Source organism: Episyrphus balteatus, chromosome 3, assembly GCF_945859705.1.
Source record: "Episyrphus balteatus chromosome 3, idEpiBalt1.1, whole genome shotgun sequence".
Classification (NCBI taxonomy): Eukaryota; Metazoa; Arthropoda; class Insecta; order Diptera; family Syrphidae; genus Episyrphus; species Episyrphus balteatus.
In genome coordinates this window covers 116,213,736-116,236,820 of record NC_079136.1, presented here as the reverse complement: position 1 = coordinate 116,236,820, position 23,085 = coordinate 116,213,736, and the positions used below count along the sequence as shown (strand labels likewise).

The following is a 23,085-nucleotide window of genomic DNA, read 5'->3' as shown; positions in this document are numbered from 1 at the left end:
AGTACATGATAGTTTATACAAAAACATACCAAAATAAAAAGAACATCCAAAAAATATTTTGATACATTTCGTATCTGACACAATTAATCGCACCACAGTGTGGCCGATCCCTTCAAGCAAACAAGTCCGACCTCGGTCCGAATCCGCTCCGCCTCGGGCGGAGCTGAGTCCGACTTCGGCTCAGAAACGGGTCCGAAGACGGCTCAAATTAGTATGGAAATTATAATTACCGCGGAGCCGATTTTATATGTATTGGTTTTTTCACCACGATTTCTCCTTCGACTTTGTGTTCATACACAAAAAGTTGCAAGTGTGTGAGTGTAACCCCGCTTTTCTCGGTCGGAGGTGGGAGTGTCTTTTCTGAACTCCGTTTTCTTGCTTGAAGGGATGGTAGGAAAAGTTGGCAAAAATTATTTTTGTTCGTTTTTAAGTTTGTTATGGGTAAAAATACTATAATAAAGTACAAAACTAAGACAACTCTTGTGATTCTATGAAAAATTATTAAAAACGCAGATAACTAAGAAGGTATCTTTTACCTTTAGCTTTGAAGTTGTTTGAGAAGGAAAATTGTTATTTAATTTTTCAATACTTTGAATTTACTGGTTTTATTATTTAAATAAATTTTTTCTTAAAAAATATAGATTTTTGATCTGACTCATTAATTGGGTTAACAAAAGGTGTGTTTTTTATTACCACCGGTCTTAACTGGACAACAAAAACGCCTCAGGGCTTAACCTGAAATCTTGGCAGCACTGTATATTGAAAGTTCCGAAAACCAGCAGACACAACAAAAATTTAGAGTTGTCATATTTTTCGCTTTCGTCCTTTTCTTGTATTTTTCATGTATGTTTTACAAAGAGATACAAAAATGTATGCTAGAAAAACTATTTTAATTCATTTTGTCCTTCCAAACTTCAGTTTTCTCGTTTTTAAACAAATTCTAAACAATTTATGTAAAAATTAGTTTGTCAGCACAGATTTAAAACTCTTCAAAAAGTTAAGCCCAGAGAAATCTCCGGGCTAAACAACTAAGCCCAAGGGGCTAAGGTGTTGTTGTATTTAACATGTAAATTGCTTAGCCCAGACTGCGTTTTTTTTGTCTAGTTAAGACCGGTTGTAATAAAAAACACACCTAAAATCTTCTTAATCAAAAAATACACTGGTCAACAATATTCAACTTTTTTTGTCCAAAGAACCAAAATATACTTTTCTGAAGGATTTAGGAATACTGAACTCGAATACACATTCAGAAATATTCTTTAAGCTTTCGTTTTTTTAAATATTAGCGTTATAAAATGCAAAAACAAAACACTTATTTTGAATGTTTTTGAGGTTATGCTAATTGTGGTTTATTATTTCAGCATAGTTTGACGCCGTGATCTGTTTTCCTTCTTCAAAAAACTGTTTAAATCTTTCCATCTTATTTTATGCATGAGATATCTCGAGATGAGTTTCCATTTTGTTGATCAAGACTATTTTCTTAAATTTTTAGCCAGCATGCTAACCGTACACACTCTCAGTTGTGGCTAATAGAATAATTCTGACTATGGATACGAGTTCAGAATCTCTTACACCTTCAGAAAAGTATAATTAGGTCCTTGTGTCAAAAATCTAGTTGACCGGTATTCTCAGCACTGCCGGAATCTGAGAAATATATACAAAAAAAATGGTTATTTTTAGATAACTTCACATAGTGTTTACTCAAAAAGGGGCAAACATGGGCAACATTTTTTTAATTGACACTAAAGCTGACACTCTCATCAATAAAGGGACACCAAAAACAAAGCGCCACTTCACATCGTTATGAACTTTTTCTCAAGGAATTTGTATGATGCACAAAAAACACGAATGATCTTAAAGACACCGAATTCGAAAAATTATTTCAAACAAACTACACACTCATAATTCAAAAGAGGAAAGAGAATCGAAAGCTTTCCTTTTGCTTGTTATTCCATATTTATTTAAAATTTGTATCTTTTGTTTTAACGAACTAGCCTTAAAACTTGAAACCCCCATGGGAGCTAAAAAAAAAGTTAGATAACGAATAATTTCGTCAATGGTGACATTTTAAAGTTTAGTTACTCTCCCCGTTAGGCTAAAATCGTGGAATTAAAACCGGTTTTGTGCAGCCTATTAATCCCTCTATTAAAGTAAATTTGTATTTGGCAATTTCGGTCTAGCCTTCGTAGCGATCACTTCATCTTTTTTCCTCGGAAACCAGTTTCATACAGTATATCTGTCTCGCTCATATAACCCACGTGTTTTTTTTGACAACCCTTTTTGCAATTTGCTTTTCAAGCAATTTAATCGAATTTCAATTTATCCTTTTCAATTGAATAAATCTTAAAAAAGTTTTTTTCACCATGGCAGGGCCGCCCCCCCGCAGAGGGGGGAAGTTTTCCGACTTAGACTTGGTAGTCCTAAGTAATCAACATCAAACACAAAAAGGAAAACGTGCACGCGTTACCTACACAGGTTTGGACTTTTCTACGAACCCAATCAACTCCGCAAACCCAAAATATATTGTTATATCCTCAACAGACAGTAATAAATCTCTAAATTCATTCAATGTCTTCGAACTACGCAAAGCAATCGACGGCATAAGTACCCAATGGGAAACAATCTCCCAACTCCGCGACGGCAACCTCCTTATTCTTACCAAATCAGAAGCTATCGCACGTAGATTCATCGCAACGAAAACGCTCGCAAACTTGTGCCCTATCTCTGTGAAATTTCACGATTCCCTCAACTTAAGCAAAGGTATTATCTATGCCCCCTTCTTAAATAACTGCCCGGATACCGAAATCGCGAAAAATATGGCTTCTCAAGGTGTAACAAGTGCTTTCAAATTTACTAAATCTGTCGACAACAAAAAAGTTCCCACTGGGCACATAGTTCTCACATTCAATTTATATAATCATCCTGAACAAGTGGTAGCCGGTTGGTCTACGGTACTAGTCAAGGATTATTTCCCTAATCCCATGAGATGCAAAGTGTGTCAACGTTTAGGTCATACGAAAAATCGGTGCACTGGCAAGCCCACGTGTTATGTATGCAACTTACCTCCACACACGCCCGTTCCATGTACAAGAACAATGTGCGTCAATTGCGAAGGAGTTCACCCTTCCAACTCAAACGAATGTCCACGATACATTCAAGAAAAACAAATACTAGAAATCAAAACCAAGCAAAAATGCTCTATTTCAGAAGCTAGGCGACTATACAATAAAACATTCCAACAAATCAACCCGTCTAAAACCTATGCCTCTCAAATACGTGGCCAAAACTCTAACTCAACTGCTACTGAAAAAAACGCGAATACAACCGAACCACCATCCCCCCAAAATAAAACAATAAAATCCATCCCCTCTTTACCCTCAAACACAAATCAATCTGATCTAGCCCCGGCTAAATCAACATCCAATCCAGGAACTTCTTCACCTCCAAACTCAACGAATCCAGTCTCTGAAAACGATTCTTCCATAGACTTTGATACCCAACCTTCAAAAACAAAACCATCCACATCATCATCTACAAACAATCCTACCAACAACCTTACAACATCAATTCAAACACAATCCACCCCAATCAAACCACCCACAAACGATGAAACTAACATCACAAAATTACCCAACTCTCCTATAACAATTATGACTAAAGATTTAATTTTAAAATCTCAGTATTACACCTCAGCTCCCGCACAATCTAACGACGATAGTGACGAAGCGACGGACGTCATTATGGAATAAATAAATATAATCTACTCACCTTTGGCGGCGGCTGTCGGGGGCGGACAGTTCGTGGAAATTCGATTTTCCATGAGGTGCCCGCCCCCGACAGTCGCCGCCATACTCTAAACTAAAGAACCCCAGATTTCTGGGGTTCCAAATTCAATCAACAAAATATAATACACTTTATACCTTTTACAGGTATAACCAAAAAAAAAAAAAAATAAAAATATTTAACTAATAGTTACCTTAAAATCATAACTATATTTCCCAAACGTAATTCGACTCTAAATTCGATATTAAATTTACCCTCCTCCCCCTTCTCTTTTTCGCAATATACATAAAAAAAAAAAATAAAACCATATTGCGTCCAAGAGATTTTCTTTTTATTATGATGGTCAAGATTCTGCAATGGAATATTAACGGTCTTTTCAACAATTACCATGAGTTGCAATTACTGATTAAAGATCATAACCCATCTATTATTTCGATTCAAGAAACCCATCTACCTCACATAACAGACCAAAATAAACTTTCGTCTCTATCTCGAAAACAATACAATTTTTATTCGCATAACCTTCCAACAAATACGACCCACAAACAAGGGATAGGGATTTTTGTTCACAAGTCCATTCCACAAACTCCTATTCCAACAAACTCCAATTTATCCACATTAGCAATTGAAATAGAACTTAAATTCAAAATTACAATCCTAAATGTGTATATCCCACCAGACCAACCATTTGCAACATCCGACTTATGTGACATTGTCGATCAATTTCATAATCCAGTAATACTTACTGGGGATTTTAATTCCTGGAGTACGCTCTGGGGCTCTCCTATAAGTAACACCAGAGGCAAAAAGATTGAAGATTTTCTTGCTATCACAAATCTCATTCTGCTAAACGATGGCTCCCCGACCCATTTCTCGACCCACAACTCCTTCACACATGTTGATCTCACAATGGTTTCCCCACAGCTATTTCCTAATATATCTTGGTTTGCTTTCGACAATCTACATGGTAGTGATCACTTTCCGTTACTTTCAGCCTTATCAATGGACTCTTCATCACGCATCTCAAAATTTAAACCTAAATACCTTATCGATCGCGCTGATTGGAACCAATTTCAGACCCATTCTTTAAAATCGCTATCATCTAGACCTATCTCAACAAATATAAACCAAGAAGCATCAAAAATACTTAAATCTATTAGAGAAGCAGCCAACATCGCAATCCCACAATCACACAAAGGTCTTGGTAGATCAAATCCCCCATGGTGGAACAAAGAGATAAGCGAGTTACGGAAAACAAAACAAAATGCCTGGAAAACCTTTAAAAAACACCCAACTAACTACAACCTTATTGAGTATCGGAAATCAAACGCATACTTTCGACGAGCTGCTAAGCTTTCAAAAAGAAAATCCTTTGAGGAATTTACAAGCAATATCAACTGCAACTCAACTCCCAAAAAACTTTGGGCCGACATCGGACGTCTTACAGGCAATTTCTCCCCACATTCCATAAAAACTATAAAAACTGACTCGACAACACTTTTAGATTCATTAGAAATCGCCAATCACTTCGGCAACATTTGGTCTTCATACTCAAACGATAACAATTTTACACCACAATTTGTCCAATCTAAAACTACTATCTTGCAATCGTGTATTCATCCATCTAACACATCTACATCCGGTAAGTTAATCGAGTTACCTATTAGTCGCACCGAATTTGAAAACTGTCTTTCCCTTGTCAAAGGCAATACTCCTGGAATGGATCGGGTATCCTACCCTATGTTAAAAAACTGCCCTAACACTCTCAAAGATCGAATACTGTCTCTGTACAACAATATTTTCAACAGTGGTATTATCCCTCAGACCTGGAAGACAGCAACAGTCATACCAATGCTAAAACCTAAGAAAAACCCACTTGAATCTACCAGCTATCGCCCCATATCACTACTCTCCTGCATGGGTAAAATTTTAGAAAAAATTATTGCAAAAAGACTTCAATGGTTCACTGAAAATAATAATTTCATAAGCAACAATCAAGTTGCCTTTAAACAAGGTCTCGGTACCACCGACGCACTTTTGTACATTGATGAATATATTGCAACATCCCTATCCACGAAAAATCATATCTCTATTCTATCAATCGACTTCGAAAAGGCTTTTGATAGAATAGGGATTCATGTTGTCCTAAAAAAACTTATGGAATGGAAGGTTGGACCAAAAATGTTTCAATATATCAAATCATTTCTTACAAACAGAAAATTCCGCACACGAATAAATAATGTTTACTCCAACCTTAAAGATTTAAATAATGGGATCCCCCAAGGATCTCCACTTTCCGTGGTTATATTTGCCATAGCTTTTAACGATATAAGCGAAATCCTTAATAATTATCAATCTGTGCGGTATTCTCTGTATGCCGATGACCTTCTGGTGTTCTCAAAATGCAAAAACCTTCTACAATTAACAACAATCTTTTCAAACGTTCTTACTGATATCAACAATTGGTCCAACATTTCAGGTTCTATCATATCAATTAATAAAAGTAATATCTTACATATATGTAGAAAAACGAGTTGTCCAAAAGAAATCAATTTATACTTTAACAATATTCCTATATGTAACAGAGACAGCTTAAGTATTCTTGGTATAATTTTTGATAATAAATTTAACTTTAAGGAACATTGTAAACAACTTAAAAAAAGCCTATCTTCCAGGGTTAATGTCATAAAATATTTATCTTGCAAATCAAGCTTTGTTCATGTAAATACCATAATAAGAATTATAAAAACTATTATTATATCAAAACTAGACTATGGCTTAACAATATATGGAAAGTGCTCAAAAACATCTCTTCAACTGCTGAAACCAGAATATCATGGTGCAATCCGTCTAGCCCTAAAAGCCTTCAGGACAACTCCGATAGTTAACTTGCTCACCGAATCCGGACTGCCGTCTATAGAAGATAGAATGGGCTACCTTACAGCCATCCTCTGTTACAAAATAAACGGACCTTACAAATCGCCAATCATACCAACCGCAAAACTTTGTTCTCTCCGGAAAAAAACACCGAAATGCCCTTCGACGATCAACAACATTTTATTATCCACCGAAAAAATTGGTATACCACTGTCTTTCCATAGTGAAAAAGAATGCCTACACCCACCATGGCTTCTTTCTCCTAGTTCTATTAATACAGATCTTACTTTGCTTCCGAAAAAATCAACTAGCAATGACGTGTACAGATCTTATTTCTTCGAAAAATCATCCCCCTACAAAAGGGATAATTGGAACTTCATATACACAGACGGTACGAAAAACCAACACGGCACGGCCTTTGCTGTAGTTGACGATACCGGAAATACCCTTTACAAATCCCTCCTACCAGACTTTTCATCAGTTTTTTGTGCAGAAGCAGCAGCAATACTTTCTGCAATGAAACTGCAGAATGCAGAAAAAAGAATAATTTTCACGGACAGTTTGTCGACCATCAATGCCATACAAAATATCAACAACAACCACCAAATAATCCGTCACATAAGAGATAAACTGATTGCAAATAAAAAATCCATCAAACTTTTTTGGATTCCCGGACACGCGGGAATAAAGGGAAATGAACTCGCGGACACAGTCGCCAAAAGTGCAGCTAGTGAACCCCTAATTATGACCTGTGTGATAAGTAAAAAAGATATTTACAATAAAGTAAAACAATACTGGAAGGACCTCAGGATGACCAAGTGGAACGCATATAGCCACCACTATACTACTATCAATCCCAGTGCTGACTCTGCTTCTTATCCTACAAACTGCAGTAGCCCCATGATCCGTTGTTTCACTCGTCTGCGATTGGGACACTCCAACTTAACACATTGTCATCTCCTCGAGAACAAAGATCCCCCAAGATGTCACTTATGTAACGACGGGCCACTCACGGTTCCACATCTTGCCTCCAACTGTGAACCAATAAAAAGAACCCTATCATCTCACGGCATCAACGAACCGATGTTGGAACTCCTGAAATCACCATCCATAGACAACATTAAAGTAATATATTCCATTCTTAAAGCCTTCAATATTCATAGAAATATATAACCTTGAATTTTTGTATCAATCATTTATAACTAATATGTATATTTCAAAATCAATTAAAAATCGTTTAGCCTTTGGCCCTGGTAGCTAGCGCTTTTCACATATTATTTTGTAATTTATTTGCATTGTAATAAACTTATAATAATAATAATAATAATAAAAATAGCTATTTTTTCCAGCTTTTGATACCATTGGCCACACTGTGCGCACGGAAAAAAAGTGAAGAAAAACCGAGAAAAAATGTCAGTTAGCGCTATTTTCGTTCTAGCGCTATCAAAACCTAGTACGCAGATCATGCTAAATTTAAGCTCCCATAGAAATTGTCGAGACGATTTTTCTATAACAAGGGGTTAAATCCCACTGGACGAATGTTTTTTTCAATATTTTATAATGGAAAACTGAAATGTTTTGCATTAATAAATGAGTTTTTATTCAAAATACTAAATTTTCTGCAAAAGTGGGCATTAAATATTTTTTTAAGTATTCGTCGAAATTCTTACAATTTAAGCTCTTTGGTCATAAATTAGCTATTTCTATAATTAGCTATAATATTGAACAGTAGAGTCATTTGGGGTAAGATCGCGCAGTGGGTAAGAGCGCGCACTGCTTATTTCTCGAGTTGTGTCCAAAAAATCTAAAACTGAAAATGAGGAAATCAGCGCTTAGTAAGACGTCAATAAGTGATAACCTTCGGGAGTGTGTGCTCAGCTCCATTTTATTTTAAAACAGGCTTGAACAAATATGACTAAAAACAAAAAAAAAAAAAGTTGTGCGGGAAAAGTGTGTGGCGTCGGCGTGGGAGCATTATATACCGAAAGTAGCATATATTTTTGAATTGTGCCTATTTATATTTGATTTAAGTCAAAAATTTGTTAGACTTTCTTATATTTTATAATAAATTTGATAAATAGAAAAAAAAGTACCTTTGTGGGTAAAATCGCGCAGTCCTTTTGTGGGTAAGAGCGCGCACTTCTTCCCATATTAAACTTTTCTTTTTTCAACAAGACAGAGAAATGTCAAACTTGAATCTTGAGAAACGAAGGCTTTTATTCCTTAATTTCAAAAAAGAAAGGCAGTTTTCTTTTAATTTAATTAGAAATATTATTTTGTTTGTTTTATTTTGTAAATAAAGTTTAAGTTTTTGTATTTGAACTTAATTTGTTTTTTCTTTTATATTTTCATTAATTTTAGTGAAAACTTGGAAGTTTTGAAACAAAGTTTTGTTTAACTAAGTATAACATAAAGTTTTTAGAAATTTAGTTCACGTAAACTGTCAAGATTCCTATTAAAACTATGTGCGCGCTCTTACCCAAGATTTTGCGCGATCTTACCCTGACTTTGGGGTAAGAGTGCGCACATTGACTTCATTTGGTTTTTGTTTATAATCATATGAAATATTTAAACTAAAAAACTTTTTTTTTGTGTTTTCTTGTTCCCAAAATATAGGTTTATCAAACGTAAAAAACTTTATTCTGATATCTCTTATAGAATCTTCACAATTTTGCCTTAAAGTGAAAAGTGCGCGCACTTACCCCAACTGACTCTTTGTATGTATTGTCATATCCAAAATTATAAGAAATTCGACGAATATCATAAAAAAAATGTTTTTAATGCACTCTTCAGGATAACAACATTGCATACTAACAGGTGACAAACATTGCATACTTACAAGATGAAAACATTGCATACTTACAAGAACCTCTTGGAACAGGTCTTGTAAAAGCCTTCTGTCACTTGAAAATACAAGGTTTCTTTAGAAAGGTTCAAACAGGTCTTATAAAGGTCGTTTTTAATTGATATTTACAAGGCTTCTTCTAAACACTTCTAGATAGCCTTAAGGAGACCTCCTTTTTTTTTTAAATGGTTAACTTTCGTAAGTAAGCCTTAAACTAAACGTATAGGTACAAACTATAGCTTGTCGAATCGAAAAAATTGGACCTTATGCAAGCAAAATTGTTACTTGGGTTTGTTATTAACATATGTACGCTATTGGTTTTTTAGATTTGAACATTTTTTGTTTCGCTTCAGCTGCGTACTAGGTTGAATATTATTTTTAAATTTTACAATATTGAAAATTTTCGAAAACAAAAATGATTTAAAAAAAAATTAACTTACAAAATTTCTATCAACTATGATTATTTGTTAGGTAAATTAGCTGCGTTCCTTTGGGAATATTTATCTACTGCTTGGTACTTAAAGCTGCTTTGAAATACTTTTTCAATATAGCAAAAGTAGATCAAAGTAGTTTTAAGTACCTACCAAGCAGTAGATAAAAATTCCCAAAGGAACGCAGGTGTGTTTTTTATTACCACCGGTCTTAACTGGTTAAAAAAAAACGCCTCGGGGCTTAGCGAGAAAAATTGGCAGCACTGCATACTAAATGTTCCGAAATCAGCTGACACAAAAAAATATAAAGTTGTCATATTTTTCGCTTTTGGGGTTTCTTGTGTGTTTTTGAAGAAAAAAAGTTTAACTAACTATTAAATAAATATTTAAAATAATAATTGTCATTCCAAACATCAATTTTGATGTTTTTAAACAAATTCCAAACAATTTACGAACAACTTAATTTGGTAGCACAGATTTAAATCTGTTGAAAAAGTTAAGCCCAGAGAATTCTCCGGGCTAAACAACTAAGCCCAAGGGGCTAAAGTGTTGTTGCATTTAACATGTAAATTGCTTAGCCCCGACTGCGTTTTTTTTGTCCAGTTAATACCGGTGGTAATAAAAAACACACCAACCTATTATTGGATAAAAAAATGCATCAGTGTAAGATCGACATTAGTTTCTAGTTTTGATTAAATGTGCACACTTCCTTAAACCAGTATTTCATATATACTCAGAGGTTTGTGTCCTCACTATTCATTTCCAAACAGTTTTAGAAGCTATGGAAATCTATTTTTATTATTTTCCAACAAAATCAAGCAAAAAAACAACATTATTTTAAAATCTAGAATCAAAATATCATTAAATATAGCCTTTTTAAATTTTCTTTAATCTAAACAAACTGTTCCTCTTGAGAATTTTAATAAAATATTTTAACGCCATCTATTATTTCAATACAATAACTTCCATCTAAAACAAGCAGTATTATTTCATACAACAACCATAACAAACAAAACCAAAAATTCTCGTCCAAAATCTTTCGTTAATTATTTTTGACAACAAGAAAAACAAGAACAAACCGGCCATATTGTTTTCTATCTATCAAAAAAAAAAAAAAAAAAGAAACGCGTCAAAAGAGACAACCCACAAGACAAAACCAGTCCAAAGAATTTTCATTATTTTCCAATTAAAAAACTATTCATCTTTAAATATAAATTCACACTAAACTTATCATTTATTTGTTTATTATTTGATTATTACATCAATTTGCATGTTATAACTCATATTTTTATTCAAGAAAAAATAAAAAAACGAAAAAAAAATAAAATACAAGTAATTTCCTACAATTCAAATAAAGCGAGATAGACTGATTAAGTAAAACGACTTGACTCTTTCTATCCTCTACTCCTCTTCGGCTTTATTTAACTCAGTAAAGTGTTCCGAGTGGGTTGCCGTTTTCGTATTCGTTTCGTTTAGCTCGCTGTCGTCGTCGTTTTCGTTGTGTAGAGCAAATAAAAAAACGAAGAAATTTTATTTTTAATAAAATTAAAAATTGCTCGCAAACGCAAAGCAAAATCCAAAATAATGTCCGAACCGATTATTTACAAACCCAAAGATTTAATATGGTGAGTTTTTTAATTTAATGTGTAGTTTATTATCATGCAAATGTATTTATTTTTTTTTTTATTGGAATTTCCTTTTCTTATTTTTCAATGGCAATCGTGAAAAAAAAAACTATACCCAAGCTTTCTTTCTAATTTGAAATGTCGCCGTGGCTATTTAGATAGTTTTTTGATAGAAAAGTTGAGAATATTCATTAAAATTGTAAAATTTATGAAATTATCTTGCAAACATAACCAAAAAATTGTCAAGTTTTTGTTGAATTTCCATTGGAATTGTGATTTTTTCTTGTCCATGGAATCCATCCATCATCGTCGACTTTCAACCATCAGCCACCACAATGGCCGGCCTCACTCACAGAGGAAAAAATCTTTTTCCCGCGCGTTCTTTTTTTCTACTTTTTAATCGAATATTGGTTTATTTTTGCATTAATTTATTTTTTATTTAATTTCAGGGCCAAAATGAAGGGATTCACACCCTGGCCATCGATGGTAAGTAAATTACTACTAATTAAAATCATTTTCCAAAAATTTTTTAAGTTTTCTCCATTTTGAAGTACCTTTTTCTAACTTATTTTCATTCCATAAAAAAAATGTTTGCTTTTAGATTATTTAGTTTTTTTCATTTTTCTTTTTAATTCTATTTTGCTTAGATTGTTGAACCCCCAGAGGAGATGCTACATCAGCCCCGAAGGAATGTTCCATGTAAATGTGTTTTCTTTTTTGGCTCTAGAAACTAGTAAGTATCCAAAAAAAAAAAAAAAATTGACATAGAAAAATAATGCATTTGTAATCTTTGAAAAAAATCATTTTATACAATTTTTTGTTTGATAAGAAAAATTATGTTCGATTTTAGTTTGATTTTTTTTTCTTTGGTTATGTGGAGTTTTCAATGTTAGAAGAGGTCTACTTTTTCTGCCCTTTTTTTTCGAGCAGGGAACTATGCATATTGTTTATATAAATTGCTGCCACCTAGTTGTAATAATTAATTAGGAAGTTTTTTCTTTTTGGAGTTTTTTTTTTATATATCAGGCTGGGGTAGTATCTTAAATGAATTTTGTGTGCATGTCAGCTATATTTTCGAGTGGTGTCAGTATAAAAAAGGTTTTTTTTTTAATACGTCAGTCATTTATTGTTGTTTTATAAACAAACAAAATGGCTCTTGAAGAGGTGTTTTTTCTTTATTTTTTCAAATTGGTATGTTAAAATTTAATGATGGCTTCTTTTGAATTCAAGTCGAAAAGAATTTCCTTGTTGCATTTGGTGTTCGTACACTTTAATGGAATGAAGATGAAGCCTGTTCAAAACTAACATTCTAGTAATGCATTTCTTAAAGCTAGTTAGAATACAGACGCTTGTCAGATTGAAAATTTTAGTTCATTCATATATTTTGCTTACAGATAAGTTAGATGTATACTTGGTTTAATAGATTTGTGTGAAAATGTTGTTTTGCATAAATATACACTGTTGTGTCTTGTTGTGGTACTATCCTGCAAAAAAAAAAAAAAAAAACCTTTTGGTACCTTCCCCATGTAAATCCAGCACGTTACTTGATACAATCGAGCAGTGTTGCCGCTGTGCGACTTAAGTCGCATTTTGACCCCTTTTTACTTGCGATATAGGTACTATATATCAAGTTATGCATTCGTACAAAAAAAAAAGTTGAGATAACATTTTTCCATGACATTACGATGATAGACAATGCGAAAAAAGTGGGTCCCGGAAGTCCGTCTGTCTGTCAGTCTGTCTGTCTGTATAAGGAACTACAGCCTAAACGGATGGACCGATTGACTTCAAACTTGCTATGTAGCAGTTTTTGGAGACTCTCCAGAGGGGTTTTTGGAATTAATTTTTTTGGACCAAAAATAACGGTACCTGTCATACAAAAATTTCGGAAAAGTTTAATTTCACGAAAACGGCTCCAACGATTTTGTTAAAAAAATTCAAATGTTAGTTTTTAAACAAGATCTATCTTTTGAAGAAAAAATTTTTTTTTGAAAATCATTATTAACGGTACCTGCCATAGGACCGCTTTTTTCAAATCGGATTTTCTGCAAAACTACTTATTGTATTTCAACGAAATTTTTTATACAAAAGCATTTATACAATTTTAATAAAAGCCAAAAATGAAATTTTGAAAAAAATAATTTTTGGATTTTTAAAAAAATTTTGAAATATTTTTTTGAAAAATCAAATTTTCGTAAACGGGACATTGAATTTTTTTGAAATTTTGTTTTTAGATGTTGATTAGTTATTTCTACAAAATGGCATACCAGTTTTATTTTTAAACTTTTTTTTCAAAAAATTATTTATAAAAAATTAGTTTTTTAAAAAACGGATCTAACGATTTTGAAAATTTTTTTTCTAAAAATGCACCTTAATATATCAAATAAAATTGCATACTTGTTTTGTGGGGCGATTTGATTTCAGATATTGTTTTATTTTTTTGAAAAATGAATTTTTGTTTTTTTTTTTTTTTTATATACCAAGCAAGCAAGTTCGTGCGGTCAGTCGTGCATTTTATTTTAACTCGTGCGACCATGACACGACCTTTTGAAAAAACTGGCTATTTTAACCCTTTTTGAAAAATACTGCGACTTTTTTGACCCCATCTCTAAAACAATGAATGGAAAAAATTAGTTTCCTTTTTGATGAAAACCTTTCAACCTTCCATTGAATTTTTTTTTTCATCTCAGATTCTTTGATGTAATCAATGTATAGCAACCAGTACCTACACTACAATCAGAGAGTTCATCAAATAATAAATTAATTTGCATTCAAATCCAACTTAATCTGCCGATCAAAAACAATTTTTGTAGAAAATTCCTTATACCACCTAAATGATGGAAAATATCTCCTTCGCATATCAAATTTTTTCTTGTTTAGACATAAACATAACCCCTTTAGCCTCAGTTCCGGTTTTCCAAAATGTTCGAATTCGCCATTAATTTGGTGAAAACTAGGAATTAGTTTTTTCTATTAATCTCCTTTTATTAGATTTGAAAAAAAATCTGCCTTCCTGTATTTTGTCCCTTAAAATGCCTGTTTTTGGACTAAGTTTCTTATGCTATTTTCCTATTTTAATACATGTTTTAATGAATCTTAAGAAACACATTCACTTCTGACGTTCTTAACATCGAGGATAAAAATACTACCTATGGAAACAAAATTTTGGAAAATGTTGCTTTTTGCCAAAATTTTACAATAATTAATGTTTTATAATATTTTTTTCAAATCAAAGAATTTTATGAAATCATCCGGCGCTCCTTTAGTAAGATTTTGCTCCGTTTTCGCTTTTTCGTTATTATGAACGGCAGGGAACAAAATTAAAAACCTAAAGGAACCATATTGTGGAAACTTCTCAATTGGAATTGCAAGTTTCTAGAAGGAATTGCATAAAATTGAACCAAAAAAATCTAAAAATGATCCTCAATACCTTGTTTTTTAGCAATCAGACCTATGATGGTAGCCGATCGTAAAAATATCCGATCGGAGAAAAGTTCCGATCGGAAGATTTTTGTATTCACGGTACCCGAATTTGAGGAGAGAAATTATTCCAATTTTTTTGGTTTTTATATTTTTCGGATAATTTTTCACGTTTAATTTTCTATCGGGAAGAATCGGAAAGAAAAAAAAGCATAAAGCACGTCTCAAATATTTTGACAGTTCACTGCATAGCATCGCATGTATTTTAAATAAGATTTTTTTTCGTACATCTGTCCGATTTTACTGTCGGAAGGGTTAAAATCATATGAAAATTGAAAAATTCGTACAAATCGGATAAAATTTTCTTCCGATCGGCTACCATCATAGGGCTGAATATTATACGAATTTCGTCCGATTTTGATATTTAAAAAAAAAAGTTATACATGCGACTTTTTTTTTGCCTAATGACCCCTTTTTTTGCGACCTTCTCGTATTTCCCCAGCGGCAACACTGCAATCGAGTTTGGCAAGTACAATCTAATATCGGCAGCATCTAATTTAGTTCAATCGAGAATTTTTAATTGGAAATGCTTGATTGATCCAAAATAGCTGCTGCTGCTTTTCGATTGTATCGAGTTAACTCGTTTGTACGAAGTTAGGTGCCTGCTCCATAAGCAAGTTTTTTGATATAGCTTCAAAACGGAACGGGTGATCGATCTTATGCCAAAGCTAGAAAATAACTTGGAATCAATCGGCCCGGGGAAATGTATATAAATATCATTCCTTTTTTGTTTTATTTTTGTTCTATTGCCGTTAACAATAACGAAAAAGAGCGAAATTTGCATAAACTTTTTGATTGAGAGCCCTTCTTCAGAACTCGATTTCCCGGTAGTTTTCATTTACAATACGGCTGAATACCTTTCACTGTAGTAAGTAGCTACATTCAGCATTCAAGAAACAACAAAAGAGTGGCAACCATGAATAGCCCTATTCCGAATTAACAACTTCTCACAAATTATGAATTCAACAAAAAAAAAACGATTCTATTGTCACAAAGATGCGATGGTGCCAATATTTAGTGTCCACAAGTATCTTTCAGCTGGTCAACATATTTTGAAAAGTAATGTTCCAAGATGGTAAAATTGTTAAATTTAAACTTGCCTTACATGAACCAAATTTTTTTGTCTGAGGTCAGATGATATTTCTAAACATTTTGACACAATAATTAGTACATTGTTATACACCTCATGAACCACCTCATAAGTTCGTTAACGTATTACCGCTATATGACCCTTATTTTTTGTTTGTTCATAGTTACATCGAAAATATTGTTGGAAATGATGAAAAAAAGATACTGTAAAAGTTACAGCCCTTAATATTAATATTAAGTACTGCCGCATCGCAAATTTTTATTTCCCATATGATTTACAATTTACAATTTATTTGAAAAACGAAAGTCGCCTCAAAATGGCACAGCCTAATATAAATATAATAAATCAAAAATTACAAAAAATAAAAAAAAATATTAAACAATTATAACAATTTTTACTGATTAAATAGAAACAGCAATAGTCAAAACGTTAACATATGATCGTAATCGTGTGCCGATTTGCTGTTTTCCCAATCCTATTTTGTTAGATCCTAAGTTTATGTGTAATGAGTCGAAATATTTTCAAAAAATATTTATTTTAAGTAAACTGTTGACAAAAAAAAAATGTCTTACTCAAAGAAAAATCAAAATCTTTCGAATTTTGTATTTATATTTTGAAAACAAGATATAAAAAATCAATGTAAAACTTAAGTTATGACCGTTTTTTTGAAATGATAACTTTTTTTTGTTACTTTTCGAGTTTTTTATACATAACTTGAAAAGTAAAACCGAATTTGAAACTCTTATAAGTAATAGGCAAAGCGACCACTGTAGAGATGCTTTACTCATCGAGCTAAAGAAAATTTCAACAGATCTTCCCGGCCGCATTCTGGTACGATTGGCATGGTAAAGTGCATTATACATCTCATAGAGCTAAAAGCTCTATGAGCTTAATGACGACTGTTACAAATTTTTGAAACAAGATTTTTTTACTTTGGTTTTGTGATGATTTAATTAATTTTGCACTTTATGCAAAAGAGCCAAAAAAGTCATACCTGCAAATCTAACTCAGGATGTACGGTATAAACTAAATATAAAGTTCTTTAAACCTTCAAATATCAGCAAATGGTTCTTTGCTCAAACAGATTAAATAGTTCTTTCCTAATATTTACCTATTCTAAAAAAAAATTAGAAAACGAATGTAATATAATACAAATTAAAATAAAAAATTAACTTAGGCAACAAAAAACTAACCAATTAATCATTTACTATTGGCAATTTAATTAATATTATTGTATTTTTACATATTATTAATCAATAATAAAATACACAAATAAACTTCTAAAAAAAATCTGTTTTTCATGCATTTATCATATTTTTATTTTAACATAACGCCAATCATTACTCCATATTTTAAACTGGAGAAACTTATGTTTAATTTCATAGCTATATCGTGCGACTTATTTTTGTCATGTTCATGGAAATCTTAAGTTACCTAATTGTGTCCTCTACAACTTATGCATTGATGTTTTTCTTATATCAATAGCTGCTTTCAAGTTACTAAATTAATTTAATTCCAACCACCACCCTGCGCGCGTACAAACTTATGTTCATATAAAAAATTCTACACGCAACGAGACCTTTCCTTAATTCATTATGTGTTCTCCTTTAACTCCTAATGCTGTTTTTATGTATGTTCTTAACATTGGCAATCCCTAGAGAAAAAAATATAAATTTTGTATTCTTATGATCAGTTTCATAAAGCCCTTATAAATATTTATCAACGTTTTACCTCCTAAAATGGCGTTTGTTCCATACAAAAGACGTCATTTAAAAATTTAAAAGCTTGTTAAATGTTTATGAAATCATACACTAGATTTTGGATTGAATTTTGTATTGATTAAAATTTAGCTCGATCTTACAAGACTTTTAAGTACAAAACACTATGTTATTAATTAAACGTTTAACTTCACACAAAATTATAAATGACTATAATGTTGTGTCAACTCAGTTAAAACAAAATAAAACACTAATTTATAGAAAAAATAACGTGTCTGATTTTCTCACGCTGTCCGCTAGAAATAGAATCAATTTTTCTTTCAACTAAAAATGCATTTTAGACTTATCTTCATTAACAACTTGATGCGGATAGAAGGTCTTGAATTTTCCTACTTTTTAAATATTCCTTAATTTTTAGTGCATGGATTGAGGAACATAATATTAAACCATTCGAGGGCCCATACAAAGACGAACTTATGCGCCCAAACAAGCCAAATTCCTTTAAATTGGCTCTGCAAGAAATTTTAGCCTACATTGATAATCCAGTTGATATTGATGCTGAAATTAAAGCAGCTTCTGTTGCTTCCGCTCCCAATTATGCCAGTGATGCTGATTTCGATAAGATTCGCGATGGTCTTGAAACAGCCGATTCAACCAATGATTTAGGTGAACCACCAAAACCACCAAAAAAAGCAACAAAAGCTAAATCTCGAGCAAAGTCCTCCATATCGGCAACTAAATCTGCAACAAAACGTCGCAGCAGTGCAAGCAAAGCATCCGAAAGCAAAAGGAAACGAGTTGAATCAGAAGCCACAGAGGCTACATCGTCACGTAGACGAGTAAATACTGACGCTTTGTCGCACATTGGCAGTTTGTCGCGTCGCAATATGAGCTCAACAGTTGCTCTACTTGATCGACCAATTATAAGTCGGCCAGAGGCACAAGCAATTGATATGAATGTTCGATCGGCAACTTTATCCGAACGGGATATAACACCATCGAATTTGACTTTTGGATTCCTTGGTTTGGGAATTATGGGATCGACTATTGTAAAGGATTTAATATGCACAGGCCATAAAGTGGTCGTATGGAATAGAACAATGTCAAAGGTAAGTCGAAAGAGGAGAGGTTTCTTGTGATTTATATAAAGTGTTGATTTGTGATTTAGTGTAAACCATTCGCTGAAGCTGGTGCTGAAGTTAAGGAAACTCCAATGGACGTTGTCGATGCTGCGGATATTACATTCTGTTGTGTATCGGATCCAAAAGCATCGAAAGATGTAAGTTTTTTATTTTCTTGTTGTTTTGTTTAATTTTTTTTTACTGATTTTGGGGCCTTTTATTAGTTGGTATTTGGCAACTGCGGGGTTTTGCAAGGAAAAGACCTTAACAACAAGGCATACGTGGAAATGTCCACTATTGATCCAGAAACTTCACAAGATATCGCAGAAGGTATCGCACAATGTGGAGGTAGATACCTAGAGGTTCAAGTAAGTTAACTTTTCTTATTTTCTTAAAACATTGAAAACAAAGGATTTTACTTAAACTTTTTAATAGATTCATGGCACAAGGCAAGAAGCCGAAGATGGTATGCTTATAATTTTAGCTGGCGGTGATCGCACTGTTTTTGAAGAGTGTCATTCATGTTTTAAAACTATCGCCAAAAATACATTCTTTTTAGGGGGTAAGTTTCAACTAAAAAAACGGTTTGGGTATTCAGAAGAAGTTGTAACTTTTTTATTTTGATTCAATTATAGATGTTGGAAATGCTTGCAAAGTGAACCTTATTCTTCAAACAATACTTGGTGTGAGCCTTGTTGGCTTTTCAGAAGCTTTAGCTCTCGGTAAGTAAATTGTTATGTTCCTATACCTACATAGAAAAAAAAATTATAAAATTTGTGCGTATATATTTGAACAAGCTAAATAAGTTTGTGAGCTGCAATAAAATCTTGCATAAAATGATAAAAATACAAACAAGAATTAAAATAGGAAGTCAATTGCCGTGTCTTTTAGGTATATTTTTCGCATTAAAAAGAGACAAGAAAGACGGATTACAATTAATTGGTAGGGTACTCCTTTTTCATATCACTACTTGTAACACTCATTGGTAGAATATACTCATCAGCTGAAAGGTTTTTTTTTTAACTTCTCTCACTGGGAGAGATACCCAGGGTATCTTTGCTCACTGGTAGCAAAATGATAGCGGGATGTACGATATTATATCATGGTGATTTTATAAAATTTTTTTTTCGATAGTGAAATTTTTTAAGGGAAACTGAGTTTTATTAACACTTCAAACTGTTAATTAATCGGTTACAAAATGGCGTACTAGATGAAAAAATGTTTCTTGAAATAATTTTTCTCAATTTTATTAACCAATGTTCAGGTGTAAAAATTGTAAAAAACAAAAATAAGTTGATCTTTCAGCATACTTCGTTTGGGGAATTACTTTTTGGATACTGTATATTTATTATTATTAAAACTTGGAGACTGGTTCCATTTATTTTTATTATTTATGTTGAGCTTTAAGTTTTAATGGAGCTGATTTCGAAACATTGCGAAAAAAAAAACTTTTTACAAGTCTCTATCGAACTAAACTAGTGAACAACTCTTTTTGTATAATTGAATTCCATGCTAAATATGTATACCCGTAAAAGTGTTTTCTACAAATACATATTTTGTTACAATGGAAGACAAAGTTGAATATGTTTTGGACAGAAAAATTGAATCATTTGTTTTATACGCGGATGAAAATGACACTCGATTTTGTACCTACAAAGTGTTAATACCCCTTAAATAATTAAACTTTTATTTTACATTCGCGCACGCGCATGAAACACTTTTTTGTCTTTTTTACTGTTCATTGAATCAGCAATTTTTTAATGATGGAACCGGAACAGTTCAGTATAACGAAACAGAATTCTTTTTGGCATTTGCTCAGCTATTCAATAAAATGAAATTCCATCAGTGAAATTTATAAATTGGATTTGTAAATAAAATTTAACAACTAACACTCTAAGTTACACATCAACGTGTTAGACGGGCCGCTGCTATAAAATATACTTCTCTGTGCTTTCTTGTTTTGACAGTTTTCAAGTTTTTGTATTCTAGTTTTTTCTTCTTCTTCTAATATATTAAAAAAAAAATCTCAATCAAAAAAAAAAAAAAACAAATGATTCTAAAATTCAATAGACTGATTTATTTTAAATCGAGTCTGGCAACACTAACAAAACAAATCCAAAGGATAGAAAAACATCGCAGTCCCCAAATTGTAAAAATCTTTTTTGGCGAGTTGGATGACTATGTATACGCTTTTTTCTTCAAATAAAAATAATAAAAAAAAAAAATTGATAAAATTCAATATTTTTTTATTTTCATTTCACAGCGGATCGCTTCTCCATATCATTGAAGGATATCATTGATATATTTGAATTGACGTCAATGAAATCGCAGCTTTTACTCGAAAAAGGAAAAGGTAAAATTACACTACAAATACAAATATTATTAATCTACAGTTCGATTTATTATATTTTTGTTTGTTTGTTTTTATAGAAATGGCGAAGGGTGATTTCAACCCACAACAGCCTTTAATGCACATGCAAAAAGATCTACGTTTGGTTTTGGGAATGGCAGAGAATCTTGATCAATCAATGCCCGTTACAGCTATAACAAATGAAGTGTTCAAGCATACAAAGCGTCTGGGTTATAGCGAACATGATTCGAGTGCTGTATTTGTAAGGTCCCGGTTTTAACGTTTAGCTAATCCTTATGATGATTTAAACATTCATTTTGCCCAACCACAACCACAACAACAACAAACTCAAACCACAACAACAACAACAACAACAAATCCCCCAAATACAACAATAACTACCCAAAGTCCTAATTCAAGTCCGCTGAATCCGAATGCATCCCCAAATGAAGAAATAAATATTAAAAAAGAAAATCTTGAAAATTAGGCAAACATAAAATCAATCCAAATCCTCCCCCACATCAAAAACTTAAATACAAAACAAAAAAACTAAACTAAAATTTCATTTTATTAAAATTTTGATTTAAAACAATTTCTTTTAACTCTTTTTATTATTCTCCTTATTTTTTATTTTTAACTAATTTGTATCCTTCTCACAATTTCCTCTTTCATCCTAATAAACAAAATAAAAAAAACCAAACAAGTTATCAACAAAAAATAAATACCTATAAGAAGAAAAAGAACAGACAACCATAAAAATAGCGAGAAGGACAAGCAAAGAAAATTATTATAACAAGAAAAAGAATATTATATAAAAATTGTATAAAAATAAAATATTTTTGGGGAACAAAAGAAAAACAAAATTTTAAAGAAAAAGAATGAAAGAAAAGAAAACCCTCGCTAGAAATATTATACATACATTTATTAATTAATTATTATTTTTTTTTCTCCCTTTCATTTATCGTCGATGCATTATATAAATAATTTACTATATTTATAGATTAAAGGAAAAGAAAATTAATAATTTCGTATACAACTATTCTGTTACATTTTATTGATTTTTAATAATTATTATTAACGAAGACAAGAAAAAGTAAAAATTAAAAATTGCGCATAATACAAAAATAAAGGTGTAATGAAAAGTAAACGTACGTGCATATATATATAGAGAAAGACTATGTATCGTGTAAATGGTTATTAATTATATTATAATCTGTGTAAAACACTTGCACTTCTTTTACTATGTTTAATAATTAAAGAATTTTTTTTTTTCATAAAAAGAACGTAATCAAAATTGTGTTGGGTTTCATTTACTTGTTTTTCTAGTACATTATGTCAAAAAATTGTGTACTGAAGATCTAGATGCCGCCTTTTCTTATCACAAAATCAATTTAAATCGGGGATACATTCTACGAATCCGAAAAAAAAGATTCTTGAATCCGTTGGAATCTACACTAGTGGAAAAAATTAAAGGATTAAAAACGCAATCCAATTTTGCTAAGTGCTTAAAAAATGGTCGACTGGTATTTAAAAAAACAGGTTTTAAAGATCAAACTTTTTAGTTTTGATATCTTTTTCAAGCAACTTGTTCCGCTCAATCTAATGAATATTGAAATCCGGTTTTTTCTTGTCTAAAAACTTGGATAACTTCCAACTTATATTTTTCCAACTTAACCACACAATGGATCGGATAACTTGTTCATTTGAATGGAAAAGGATCTTTTTGCCTTTAACGTAAATTTCTCGGCAACAGCTGATTGAACAC

At 32.1% G+C, this 23,085-nt stretch overlaps 2 protein-coding genes across 2 annotated transcripts; both read left to right on the top strand.

Moving 5' to 3' along the window:
- Positions 1-2,215: 2,215 nt before the first annotated feature.
- Positions 2,216-3,749, top strand: LOC129915204 (uncharacterized). The gene has a single exon (XM_055994683.1). The coding sequence runs from the start codon at positions 2,364-2,366 to the stop codon at positions 3,747-3,749; it is 1,386 nt and encodes a 461-aa protein (XP_055850658.1). The 5' UTR covers positions 2,216-2,363.
- Positions 3,750-11,058: 7,309 nt separating this feature from the next.
- LOC129914298 (cytokine-like nuclear factor N-PAC) lies at positions 11,059-22,547 on the top strand. The gene is made up of 10 exons (XM_055993478.1): positions 11,059-11,561; positions 12,011-12,047; positions 12,209-12,294; positions 18,268-18,958; positions 19,018-19,128; positions 19,195-19,338; positions 19,406-19,532; positions 19,606-19,692; positions 21,234-21,323; positions 21,401-22,547. Exons 1-10 carry the CDS (start codon positions 11,521-11,523, stop codon positions 21,598-21,600), a joined length of 1,614 nt encoding a protein of 537 aa, XP_055849453.1. The 5' UTR covers positions 11,059-11,520; the 3' UTR covers positions 21,601-22,547.
- The last annotated feature ends 538 nt before the right edge of the window (positions 22,548-23,085 follow it).

Bases quoted from the DNA above. Each gene is read 5' to 3' on its own strand.
- LOC129915204 (XM_055994683.1), top strand. From the start codon at position 2,364: ATGGCAGGGCCGCCCCCCCGCAGAGGGGGGAAGTTTTCCGACTTAGAC.
- LOC129914298 (XM_055993478.1), top strand. From the start codon at position 11,521: ATGTCCGAACCGATTATTTACAAACCCAAAGATTTAATATG. The intron at 19,339-19,405 runs GTAAGTTAACTT...ACTTTTTAATAG, and splicing joins GTAGATACCTAGAGGTTCAA to ATTCATGGCACAAGGCAAGA. The intron at 19,533-19,605 runs GTAAGTTTCAAC...ATTCAATTATAG, and splicing joins AAATACATTCTTTTTAGGGG to ATGTTGGAAATGCTTGCAAA.